The following is a 13,959-nucleotide window of genomic DNA, read 5'->3' as shown; positions in this document are numbered from 1 at the left end:
AGAAATGTAAACAGACAATTAGACACAATGTCATATGTACAGAAAGAAGGGAAGTTCTGATGCTCAGAAAGCATGTAGGAGAGAAGTCTGAGTAAGGTTTGGGAGACAGTGTCAGAGAGAGCATTTGGTAAGTAGGAGTCCAGTAAAATGCGGAAGGGAAGGAGAACATTCGAGATAAAGGAAACTCATGGGAGGTTGAACTAAATGTCTTTTAAGATCTCTTCAAACCTAAAGAATCTAGGATTTTAGCCCCTTACAACATATACGACAGACTTAAACTCAATGCTGAGACAAAGTTCCATGGCAGCACATAAAAGACCTGTAAATACATACTTCTGAACTGGCCTTGGGCTGGCTTGCTTTCTTTGTCTTTATGGTATGCAATAATTTGAACTGTATAATTCTGGTCAGGTATAAGACCTTGAATAATGGCTTTAGTTGCAGTGTTCTGGAGATTCAGTTGGTTGGTTTTTCCACCTATAATGAAACAGGAAGATAAATTAGTTCTAAGAAATTCAATTAACAGCATATGTTAAGAACTTTTATCAATCAGCAATCAAGATTTTTAAAAACTGAAACATTAAAAAATACATATAATGATGCACAAATTCATAGCAATTCATTTTACTATAGTTTTTATTCTCATTTTCCAGTGTACTCTTTTTGCATTAGAAAACTTAAACGATTGTCTAAAGTCTACAAAACACATTCATTAGAAACATTTCATACTATTGCTTTCATACGATAGGGAAAGCCACAGTACAAGATCGGAAGCCTATGGGCTGCCAATGTCGGATATACTCTTTAAGGAAAGAATTCCACTTAAAAGTGAAGTGGAAGATATGGACAGGCTGAATATAATTATCCATGCTGGAATTTTTCCTACGGCCTTTCTGAAGTAAGCTAAAGCATCCTTAAGTCTGAGCAATTCATATATCTTAAATCTGACCACAATGCTGAAGGAACCATTCATTGCCCAGCTACTTAAAAGTTAGCTTAGTTCATGAAAAGATTTCAAAACCCCAATATCTCTCCATCAAATCAGATTGACATCTAAGGCTTTCCTATGAACTCTGTTGATTAAATAACCAACTTTTATGCAGAATTCCAGACATATCTTTCTTTAATTTCTGGCAGCCATATCTGTGTCTGAGAAGAGGGAAATTTATTTAAAACTTCTGGCCCTCTGACAGTAACAGTAAAAGGGTCTCAAATGTGCCAAATTAAACATAATACAACAAGTACAATGTATTTTAATCATATTCTAATAAAGTTAATGATGTTAAGTCTGTAATTTGATGCTGCTATTATCAATGTCACCAGCTACTAGAGGGGAAAACAGAGCCTTTTTCTTGCCAAAACCTGTTTCCTTAAATGCATTTATATCCAACTTATTAAAGCTGGCTTCACAAACTTCTATCATTTAAAACTCATCTACTGAAAAGTGTACCAAACAAACCTTTCATAATGTGGTATTTCTAAAAGTGTGTTTCCCAAGAGTCCCTCTTGGAGAAGCATAGGGTATATTATTTTATTAAAGTCTTTGAGAATACTGCATAAAAAAGCTTTAAGCTCTGTTTAAACCAGCATTTATCATATTTATTTGACCATTAAACCATTTGGTTCCATAATAGCCAGTAGCATCCTGCAGAATATCTGGAACATCTTAGGGAAAGACGGACATAAACAGCGTTTGGACTGTCTCACATTGCCAGAATCTCTACAAACATTTTGTGGTGAAAAGCTGGTAATTTACTATTTGATCAAGCAGAAATTAGGGTGTCAAAAATGTCTGATTGTCTTGGGACATAGCAATAAGGACATATTAGTTAAAAAAACACCAACTACATTCATCAAGATGTCAAGAGATAATGTGCTTTCATTCCCAATCCTTATTTTGTCACCGGAGGTGTTTAAGCCAGAACTGGAAGTCTACTTTTTGGATGTGCTGCTGTAGAGGGGATTTAAAATCATGTTGAGGCTTGATTCAGATGCCACACGGTTACATCTAAGATTCCATAATTTCTCAATTACACCTGCTTGGATTATTTATAGATTGTTATTATCAGCAATTAATCAGGGAAATCTTAAATTCCTGATTACATAGAAGAAAAAAATTATCCTACAAAATCAGACATGGGGATTTCTCAGAGGTACCACAAATTAGCAATCTGCATTTTGACCTTCAGAGTCATAATGAATGTTCAAGAATCTCTTAAATTAAAAATTCCCATTAGGCTTCATTTTAAAGGAAAAAAAAACATATTTTAAAAAGTCATAATTATTCCAAAGTTCAGTCAACCTCCAAAATGAATACTGAACAGGCTTGAGAATAAAAGATTGCTTTCCACTAGTGACACTTCTCTAGGCCCCACAGAAGACATTGGCATCTAGTGTTGTTCAACCAAGATGTCATTCTAATGAATCCATGTTTAAATTTGTTAATAAAAGAAAGTGATTATTCCTTCTTAGAAACTAAGCAAGAAGCTAGATGTTTTATCAACTTGTTTTGCTTGAGATTTTAAATCCACTGTTGGGTAAAATATCTGCATTTATAGACAACAAAGCATCTGTCTGCCTCATTAAACAAGTTGGGAAAAGGTCTCCAACAGAAAGGAGTCCAGTTCCATATATCCATTTTTATTATCAATATAGAGAAAAATATTACATTTATATAATTTTAAATTATATGCAAATATGCTATTATTAAGTTACTTACCATCTACTACGTGAAAATGGATCTTCAGAGAAGAAATGAGACCTGAGCTAAAGGACATCTTTATAACAATCATAGGTATGATTTACTGAACACTTACTATGTGGCAGTCCCTGTTATAAGTGCTTTACATGTATTAATTCACTTAAACCTCACAACCAGTGTTTCTCACATTTAATATGCATACACATTACCTGGGGGGTCTTGTTAAAATTCAGACACTGATTCAGTAGGTCAGGTTGAGTCCAAATATTCTGCATTTCTACCAAGCTTTATGTGATGCAGAAGCTGCCGGTCTACAGATCACACTTTGAATTGCAAGCCTCACAACCACTATTATTTCTCCAAATTATAGAAGAGGAAACGGAGGCCCTGAGCAATTAAATAACTTGCCTGAGTCACACTGCTTGTAATTGACAGAATCAGCTTTTGAACTCAACTAGTCTAGTTGCTGAGCTCATCTTCATCTCCATGACACCCATGTAGAAATGGCAATTCTGCTGCATGTTTAGTACTGTTTTAGTTTATTGTATTTGTATAATAAATTTTTTAAAAATTTTACATACCTATTTCATCTTCTTAATCAATACATTTGTTCAACTTTCCACTTTGCCTGCCTTAATAATTTTCCACAAATTTTCAGTCTACTTCATTTTATCATTTTAATGTTTAATAGTTGAATAAGATTCCATCATGTTAATTAATCATAATTTACAGTCTTTTACAATCAACTTTCACATTCAACCAATCATAACTGTTGGACATCCAGGTGTATTGTATTTTTTGAGTGTCAATGGACTAAAAATATTCACCCTGTGTCTAAAGAGAGGTTGTGAGAATTTTTGATAACCTGGAAATGTGGACTGAAGAGAATTATGGTGAGCCCTTGGAGAACATTATTTCCTTGATTAGAGGGTAAGATTTCAAGCTCAAAAGATTAAATTTAAAAAAAAAAATGATTTTAAAGCAGTACTTGGTACTACATATTTTTAATTATCTATGTGTAAAACATTGCAAATGATCTAGGAAACACAGTAGATTGTTTTTACCTGAAGCTGGAGTCACAAGAAGTTTGTATCCCCCAAATTTCCCTCTTGGAGCCTTCCATGAAATCTGTATACTGTCATGAGATAATACATTATATCTTAACCTTGTAGGTGGAGCCACTGAAAAGGAAAAATATATATATATATTTCAATGTTGAATCACAAGCTTACGTTTCTTAAATCAAAAAGTCAAAGTGATAGAAACAAAATACATGAGACCTCACCAACCTCAAAATATGTTATTTCTACAGCCCCATTAATGAAATCAGTAAATTTACAAAACAACGCAAACTTGAAAGGCATGTTTCTTACCCAAGAGACACTCATTCATCAAATAGTACTGACCTTATAGAAAGAACTTAGTGTTCTAACACAGCATTAGAATTCAATACTGTAGCTTAGGAACTGAAGCCAGTCTTGTAAAATGCTTTCATTATGTGCGATGGTTAGGTTCATGTGTCAACTTGGCCAGGTAATGGTGCCCAGTTGTCTGGTCAAGCAAGCACTGGCATAACTGCTACTGTGAGGACATTTTGTGGACTTAAATCATCAGTAAGTTGATTGCATCTACGGCTGATTACATCTAAAATCAACTAAGAGTGTCTTCAGCAATGAGAGAAGTTTAATCCAATCAATGGAAAGTTTTAGAAGGTGAAGGGATGGCTTCAGCAGTCAGAAGAGAGAACTTTCATCTCTACTTCAGCCAGCCAGCTTCTCCTGGGGAATTCATCGAAGCTGCCAGCTTGCAGCCTGTCCAACGGAATTTGGACTCATGCATCCCCACAGTTGCATGAGACACTTTTATAAAATCTCACAGTATTTACAGATATCTCCTCTTGGTTCTGTTTCCCTAGGGAACGATGACTAATACATTATGTTACAAGTATGAATTTTTCTTCTAAGAGTATTTGAGCTTTTACAATATACTGGGACCTGTTTTTTGCCTCAAGGTTTTTCATTTTGCCGATCCAATGTCTTTTGATGAGGTGATAAATTGAGAAGGCTATTATGAATATCGTATGGTAATGTGATCTTCATTTAAAAACATATAAAGAAAGAGATTGTAAAAGCACTCAGGACCAAATAAATAGTAATAATGTTTCATGAACTTTGATCCATTCTTCAAATCTAGCTGATTTATCCCTGGCAGAAAAATACATAGCATATGGTCATGAATCAGCCCACAATCTCAGAATTTTTTCTAAGAGTTCATAACAACTGGGTAGCTTCATATTCCTTTTTTGTAAGTCATTCAGACTTCAAAACACATTCTTGGAACCCTATGTAAATATTTAAGAACTTCAAAAGAAAAACACTTAGCAAGAAGTTTTCTAAATTAGTTTATCAAAAAAGAAAAGGTAATGCAGAAAAGTTAGCTCAACCCACTTTTATGCCCAGCCTTCCTCACTATAGGAAACGATGGGAGAAGAAACAAACATGCCTCTAAATGGGTAGGTAGCATAGTATGGGATTTGGACATTAATTTGATTCCCAGTTCTGCCACTTTAGATAAATCATCTTGGGAAAATTATTGTTTCCCCCAAAACCTGAGTTTCCTTATTTTTTGAAAACATGATGGCAATATTTTCTGCATAGGATAGGTGACAACTTTAAACAGGATCATGGATATTACACATTATAAAAGGGGTCAGTAGATGTTTCTTCCCTTTTCCCTTACTTCATTAAATGGCTGATCTCAACAGTTCATTTAATCTTCACAAAAATGCATTACTATCTCAATTTTATAGATAATGGTACCAAGGAGGAGCGAAGGGATTGCCCAACGTCACATACTGGTGAGATGCACAGATTCCACACTCTGTGACCCCAAATGGAATGCTCTGCTTCTTTAGGAGATCCATATTAGAAGTCACCCTTCATGGAGCTAGATGAAAAAATAATTTACTCCTTTATTATTTATCCACTTAACTGAAATCAGTAAAGACTGAAGGACACAGTCTCTTCCTAGAGTTCTTTACAATGCAGAACGCCAGCCATGCAAAACAAAATATCAGCTTGCCATTTGCGATTTGACATGAATGGAAGAAAGGGTTTACATTGCTCTGTTCAATGGAAAAATACAGATTTATGGCAAAAACACCTTTTTCCAAAAAGAAGAGGAAGGTGGCCAAACCTAACATTTGGATGAACAGAGAAATTACAATTAGTTACTATTTTGCTTATTCTGCAACTCGGAAAGAAATTTCATTTCTAGATAGGGCCTTATTACTAATGGGAGAAAATTTAAAATAACGATTAAATGTTTTTAAACAATAAATCCAAGTTTCTGAGCCAAACCAAGTCAGAGGGCTGGAAGACATCATTGATGAAGCTTGTGGAGCTGGCGTGAATGCTCTGATGAAAGGAAGCTGTCATGCCTGGGAACCATCAAATGGAAATGTAGTAAGACAGCAGGATGGAGGCTGCCTTTAGGCAGCTCCAAAAAGGTCAAACAATTCTGTTAGCACCCCACGTGTACTGCCATCTCAAGGCGAGCAAAGAAGTTAACATTCAAGATTCCTAGTTTAAAGATTAGCAATCTTTAGAGCTTCTCTGTCCATGCTGCTGTTCTTTAAATGTTGTCTGAATCTACAGCCCTCAACATCTCTTGAGTGACTATCTAACCTTCTACACTTCCAGCAGAAAGTAATCATAACAACAGTGGTCATGCTCTAGAACCCAAAGAAGCATCTGCTTTCTTTCCTTTGAATTACTCAAGGAAATAATGTGAAGGAAATACAACAACCAAATCCATCAATATTCTTTGAATACTTTAGAAATGATTCGTATGTCTACAGTCCCATTACAAGTGCTGACAAAAAGCAATACCTTTAATCCACAGACCACATCTATTACCCATATAAACATAAATACTCCCACAATCGTTAAAAGAAAATCTTGGTTAGACACAAGCTCACATCTCCTTTCTGTTTTTGTCTCTGGGTGGAAAACCCTGAAAAGAAGAAAAGCTAGTTAAGAAAGAAAGGAGCACAAGGTCACAGTTGTGGACTTCAAAGTTAGCTCTTTTTTTCCCAAACGAAAGGCACTAGGACATGTGCCAAAGCAAAGGCAGCAAGACTGACAGAAATGCTAAAAGGGCAGTGAAGAAATAATTGCTCTTATCTCATGGAAGAAAAATTTGTGTATATTTAATAGCAGACTTTGCGATCCTTCCTTTGCAAGCGCAAAGGAAGTGCTTTTACAAATATATTTAAGTTACAGTAATAATTATAAACTCTTGTATGAACTTGACTCAAAAGTCAATGTATGGGCCTCAGTCACTGAATCAGGACTCAGCAGTCACCCCTAGAGTCCTTTTGCTGCCCGAAGCTCCATCATTGTCGTTGTGCCCCCCACTCCCCACCCGCCTTCTTCCGCTGCTGCCTTCCCCAGGCAGTTTCCACAGAGGAAAAGGGCTCGAATCGTTACGCCCCCCCATCCAGAACCTCCACCCTTTCGACCGCTTTGCTGATGGAAGTAACGGTGATGACCTGCTTCCTGCTGGGACTGAGGATGATATCCATACAAGAATTCAACAGAGAAATGGAAGAAGACCTTTACCACCATCCAAGGTATCACTGATGATTACAGTAAAAGAAACTAGTGAAGGCAGTTAAGAAATTTGCCTGCAATGATACTGTAACTGAGCATCCAGCATACAGAAAAGTGATTCAGCCACAGGGTGAACAGCACAAGAACATATGCCAGTTCCCTGCAGAGACTGGACTGTCAAAGGACCACCAGCTGAAGGTTCACGGGCTTTAAGTGCTTGTGGCTCAATGAAGCTTAAGTGAGGATTTCCTTGCAATGAGTAGAAAATTTCCCTTCTGTCCCTTGTCACAAGTTTAAAACCTTCCCACCTTGTATAATGTAACCACTCGAGGTCGGCTTTTAACTTGAAAGTCTTGAAGTCCGTCATTTAAACAGAGATCAAGCAGTAAGTGCCTGGCAGTGTCCAGTCTGAAACAAAGCAATAACGTGATGCTACGGCCACAGCCAGAGCCCCAGGATCACAGACCGCTATGTTTGGCCAGAACCTCCTTGGCCCTCCCTCTGCAGAGTTCCCTGACCCAAGAGGATACCACCACCTGACCAGCCCTCAGTGAACCTGAGAAAAGATGGGGTAAGGCATCCCAACAGCGGTACCCCAAAAAGGGAGCCTTTCGGAAGCAAAAGAAAGATCTCCTGATGTCTCCAAGCTGACCAGGTGGGCAGAGCTTAGAGAGGCCCCATTCCTCTAATGAGGCAATAGGACATCTGGCTTGCCACTAAGGTCCTTGTTCTTTTTGACCAGATATAATATCCTAGCTAAGGGTTGTCCAAACGAAGAGCCACCAGAATGTGAGGCCAACCTTCTATCGGAGTTAAACTTCTGACAAGGGAACAAATTTCAAACTGTGTATTGGTCATGTGACTAACTGTGCCCAATGCAGTGTGAAGCAACAAAACTGGTTTGGGTTTTTTCTCCCGCCTTCAGTTTTAATGTTATGTAATGTATTCAAATTCTTATTTAAATAAAACTTGTTTTCAGAAAATGAAATTAAATTTTAAAAAGCAAGGGTAAAATTTGATTTCTGGCACACACCAAGAACCCAGAACAACCCATCCTTTACCATGGTGAAATCAGGCTCCCAGTGTGAGCTTTGGGCCAAATATAATACTTGTGAATAGATGAACTTCTTACCAAAAGGAACTGAGGACGAAGGCACAGAAGGGTTCGATTTTTTTACTTCTTCTCTCACTGCAGAGTTTGGTTTGTTTATGAAAGCACAGGATTTTGCCATGTTGTGTTGTGTTGTTGTTTTTTTTTTTAACAGGGAAGATTTTCTCTAAACCCAAAGAATTTCGCTGCAATATTTCAGCAGATGCACATAGGTAGAAGAGGAATTTTGATGTAATTCCACTGAAGCCTCACTGTTATCAAGTACTTAAGAAATTCTATTTCATCATCTGACTATTTATTAAAGGACTTTCTGTTCTTTCTTTTTCTGTTCTTTCTTTTTCTTTCTTTTTTCTTTCTTTCATTTTAACTCAGCTGAAATATTGCTATTATGACAAATGACAACCAATGCAAAGATTTCTAATGAAATACTCTCATTAATTTCTGAAAACATTACTTTTGACACAGGGACACTATGATAGTTGTCTGTTCTCCACTGCCATATCGCCTGCCCCCTTCCTTGGGTACCAGTGCTCTGGTTTTCCTCCTCCCCGCATGGAGCCTTGCTGCACTATCAATCAGCCATCCTCCTGGCTAAGGGGTGGAAAAATGACTCAAACTGGGTCAGGCAGACTCTCCCAAGAATCTGAAACTTGAGTCTAGTGATGGAAGGATGGAAAAGAGCTGCAGTGCTCTCATTCCAATGTCATGCCCTAAAGAAAATGGTCATCAGTTCCTGCAAACTGGATCCCAGGGGAGTTCCCAGATTTCTACTTCAAAGCTTGATTATTTATCTTTTACTTTGATTATATGAGCTACTGCATTACCTTCCAGAGCATTCTCTTTTGCTTAAGTTGGCCTGATAAAGTTTCTGTTAAATGCACCAAAACTTCCTGAGTGATACAGAGGCAGCAGTATGGGTCACAGAGAGTGTTTGCCGTGTAAAACATAGTTTATAGTGCCATGTTGAAAAAATCATAGTTGAGTGGCGTATTATATTCATTAAATTAAAAAGCCTTTCAATAGAAGAGAAGCTTTTGGCCTATTTTTCCAAATGCTTTTAAAAAGCTTAGCTTTTCATCTCAGTGATTTCTCCAGTAAATACATTGCCAAGACGTTCTATAAATAGGCACAATCATATTTTGAGAGAAATTTACAATCAGATATGCCAGAGGGTTATTTTTATCTTGCTTAGAACCTACTATCTTATAATTTCATGATTCATTATAAAGATGCTGAAATTAGCAGTCGGGAAAATGGTCTCAACTTCCAAATATGTTTGACTACAAAAAACAGAAAAAAAAAAAAAGCGTGGCTGTGTTAACACAGAGGCCTTTATAACATTAAATCTAGCCCCATGCAAAGTAGTCTCCAATTTTATATACTTTCGGGTTTTTAATGATAGTTACTTTACCTTCAGTGGTTCCTTCTTATAAACTTCCAAAACAAACATTGTTAGCACCAAGTAAATTTTTACTGTGAAATTCTGAGAAAGTGTTGGTGCCATCTTTCTGTCATTGCTATACACATTTCATCGCTACAGCCAACACAACCTTACTTTTTCTGTGTTCCAGCTCCTTTAACAACTTGTCTTGAAGATACTGGAATAATCCAGGCAAAAACAATTCCTTGAGCCAATGTGGGCTCAAAATCTGTGGAGAGGGAAAGTTTTTCACAAGGAATTACACGGAAAAACTATGTGGCAAAGCATATGCTATTGATTAACAATTTAAGGGGGAAAGTTAATTATCTGTATGAATTTTACTAATTAATACTAGTTCCCTATTGCCACTGTAAGAAATTACCACAAACTCAGTGGCTTAAAGGAAAACAAAGTAATTATTTTATGGTTCTGTAGGTCAGCAGTCTGACACAGGTCTCACTAGGATAAAATACGGAATATACTGGCAGGCTGTGTTCCTTTCTGGAGGCCATAGGGAAGAATCCATTTTCTTACTTTTGTCAGCTTCTGGAGGCTGCCTGCTTTCCTTGCCTTGTGGCCCTCTTCCATCTCCAAAGCCAGCAATAGCCAGGTGAGTCTTTCCTACATCATCTCAGTCTGATGCTGACTCTTCTGTCTCCCTATTCCATACTTAAGGACCCCTGTGATTCCATTGGACCACCCAGATAATCAAGGATACAGTCCCTATTTTCCATCTGTTACCTTCCCTCATTTCTGCCATGTAACCTAATATTGGAGATTCTGAGGGTCAGGGTGTGGGCATCTTTGTAGATCATTATTCTGCATACTATACTGATCTTAGAAGGTTTTTTTTTTCATTTTGTTCATAAATATGACTCTAAAGATACACACAAGAATTTGAGGTTTGAGAGTGACTAATGTCAGCTAGCATTCAACACACCTGCCATTTGCAAAGTACTTTACCGCGTATCAAACACATTCACATATGGCTTTGCAAGTAAGTGTCAAAAGTGGCTAACCCACAAGAACTTCACAAGCAGAAAATAAGTCAAACAAAGCAATTCATAATCTTTGTTTTTCTTCATTCAAAATCAAACATGTAAATAAATGGTGAATACCAAGGATGACATGATGGAAATAAGATGAGGTTTCTTAAAGGTCTCACGTACCTTCCTGAACACCAAAGCCAGCAACATCTAGGGCTTTCCTTAGTAGGATTTCCTACAGCATATGGCCATCAACTTCCTTCCTGAAAGCTTCTCCAGTCTTCCCTTCTAAGCCACTACACATCCCTTACTTTCCTTATAATTCCCTTATGGATACTTGGAATCAGTCCTTTTTCTTCCTAGCAACCTTTTAACTGTTGATGTTTTGCCAGATTTCATCCTCACTTCTCTCTTTTGGGATATCTCTTCCTAATCCTACCTCTAGGGCTTCAAAAGTTGCTTTAACCTTATTCCCAGATACAATATATAATTCAACTCAGGTGTAGTCTCCTGCCCTGGTAGCTTTCTCCTAAGCTCCAGGTCACCAAATGCCTGCTAGACACCTACTCCTGAAGTCCCACAAGCACCTCGAGCTCCATATGTTTCTCTAGTACCAAACTCATTATCTTCAGCTTCAAATCATTGCTTCATTTTTTATTCTCTCTCTCATTAATCTATTTTTAAAGGTCTACCATGACTGAGGCATTGTTCTGTACTGGAGATCCAGGCACTAAAGAGAGAACCAAGGCCTTCACTCAATTTAGGTAAACAAAGAATTAAAATGCAAAAATTTAGATTCAATGTCAACAATGTTAACGCAGAGTGTTGGGAAGCCACTGCCTTTGCTAGGGAGTTGGGAATGTCACAGGAAGGTAAAATTGAAGCTGGATCTTGAAGAGGGATTGAAATTAAAGGCCCCATCTTTTCAGGTCTCCAGCAAGAAATCCCAGATCCTCTTTGAAGTTTCCTTTTCTTTCACCTCCATCCACATTTAATCAGAAAACAAGTCCTATCTCTTCTACTTCTTAAATGTTTTTTGTATTCATTCTCTTCTCTCTGTCTCCACGGTCTCTTTCAGGCCCTCAATACCTGTTTCCTGGACTGTTTATTTAATAGAGTCTTCTTATGGTCTCTCTTTATCTCTATTCCCCAAACACTGATGAATCACAAACATGAGTATCATCATTACTTTTATCCGTGCCTTTCTTAAAACCAGAGTTATTTGATCTTCTATAATCTGGTCCCAACATATCTTTCCATCTGTGTCTCTTGCCACAATCCTCCACATAAATTTATACTGCAGTTCATCTGCTTATAGTTCCATCTCTCTAGGGAAGGGTAAGCTGCTTGGATGCAGAGGATAAAGTCTTATTCAGCTTTGTATCCTGTACTTGACACACAGTGTGTGCCCCAAAAGTGTTGCTTTAAAATGCAATTGCTTAACAATGTATATCTGGTAGATGGCATCCAGCATCCCTGAAAATATCCAGGGAGAGTTCTGTATGATCCAGTACTCCACAAATGATAGGGATGGCAACACTGGAGGGTTTAGCAATGTGCCTATCCTTTGGACCTAAGGACCTGTATTTGTGTCCTGGAGTTTGAAGGGTGACTGTCTAAGATTCCCATTGTCACTCCTTTAATTGCCATGGCTGAAGGCACTCTATCATAGATATAAATATAGAGGGCTGTATTTGTCTGCCAAACTGCCCCAAGAGTGGCATGAAGAAGTTGGAAATATGGTCATTAACCCCAAGTGTTATAAAGGCTATCTGAACATGCAAAGGGACAAGTTACATTCTTTTCCAAACAGGTGTGCCTCACTTGGAGGAAGCAGTGAGTGGTGCAAAATTCATGCATTTGACTTTTGTACAACCCTCAATTTCAAACATTAGACATTTACACTCTGTGCTGGTTTGGAGCCATGTTCTTTAATGCAATCTTGTGGGGGCAGATTTATTAATCTTTTGATTGGGTTGTTTCCATGGAGATGTGACTCACCCAACTGTAGATGAGAAATTTTGATTAGATATTTCCATGGAGGTGTGAATATGGGTCTTAATTAGATCACTGGAGTCCTTTAAGAGATGCTTGGGAGCCGACAGAGAAGTGTCGCTTAGAGATGCTTGGAGATGCAGACAGAAGGATGTTTGGAGATGTTAAGCTAAGAGATGAAGCCCAAAGTTTGCCCCTGAGAAGCTAAGAGAGGACTCCCAGATGCTTAGAGAGAAAGCCTCTGGAATCAGAAGCTGAAAGCAATGCAACCCGGAGCAAAGGACCAGCAGATGCCAGCCACGTGCCTTCCCAGCTGACAGAGGTGTTCTGGACACCATCGGTCATTCTTCAGTGGAGGTATCCTCTTGTTGATGCCTTAATTTGGACACTTTTATGGCCTTAGGACTGTAAATTTGTAACCAAATAAACCCCTTTTATAAAAGCCAATCCATTCCTGGTATTTTTACATAATGGCAGCATTAGCAATCCGGACACTCCTATACCCATCTTGTTTACCACATTTAGAATTCCATGCTTAGCTGATGAATGAGTATTTCAGCACCAACAGCTCAGTCTCTGCAATATTACTGTTTTTCTAGCAACATCATTTTGTGCACTTGTGTATACTATGCACTTACCTCAGGTTTACCAAATCTTTTCTGAAACGGGGCAGATAACAAATATTTTAGGCTTTGTGGACCAAACAGTACTTGTCACAACTACTTAAGTCTGCCACTTGAGTGAAAGCAGCCACAGACAATCAGACAATTCTTAAACAAATAAGCATGGCTATGTTCCAATAAAACTTTATTTGTAAAAACAAGCAGCAGGCCATATTTGGCCCATGAGTGGTAGTTTGCCAGCCTCTGACTTACTTTATAAAAATGAGTGGAAATAAAAACTAAAGTACAGATCCCAGAAATATAAAGAGCAGATTTCAAAAACTAAGTTCAATTAAAACAAAGCCAGAAATCATTAGAAATGCTTAAGGTAGCATATCACCAGCTCCTGTTGGACCCTTAGTCACCGTTAGACTATTTGCTCAACTTTTAAGGAAAAGAGCAAAATTTAGGCCTTGGTACAAAGTGACAGAAATATTTTGTAGACGCTATGTTTAAGAAACAAATCATGAT

General features: G+C 37.8%; 1 protein-coding gene and 1 pseudogene across 3 annotated transcripts in view; one reads left to right on the top strand and one right to left on the bottom strand.

Moving 5' to 3' along the window:
* The window catches only part of COL14A1 (collagen type XIV alpha 1 chain), a 206,602-nt gene that overhangs the window by 176,560 nt on the left and 16,083 nt on the right, over positions 1–13,959 (bottom strand). For all 3 annotated transcript variants that reach the window (XM_037803228.1, XM_037803230.1, XM_037803229.1), the window contains exons 3-4: positions 3,766–3,882; positions 334–477 (exon numbers count right to left, since the gene is read on the bottom strand). In XM_037803228.1, the coding sequence (XP_037659156.1) occupies positions 334–477; positions 3,766–3,882 (261 nt within the window). The remainder of the gene's footprint in view (positions 1–333; positions 478–3,765; positions 3,883–13,959) is intronic.
* LOC119509520 lies at positions 7,026–7,527 on the top strand (annotated as a pseudogene).

The sequence above is a fragment of the Choloepus didactylus genome, chromosome 14, assembly GCF_015220235.1.
Source record: "Choloepus didactylus isolate mChoDid1 chromosome 14, mChoDid1.pri, whole genome shotgun sequence".
NCBI lineage: Eukaryota > Metazoa > Chordata > Mammalia > Pilosa > Megalonychidae > Choloepus > Choloepus didactylus.
The sequence above is the reverse complement of the archived record's forward strand: the minus strand, read 5'-3'. Positions and strand labels throughout refer to the sequence as shown.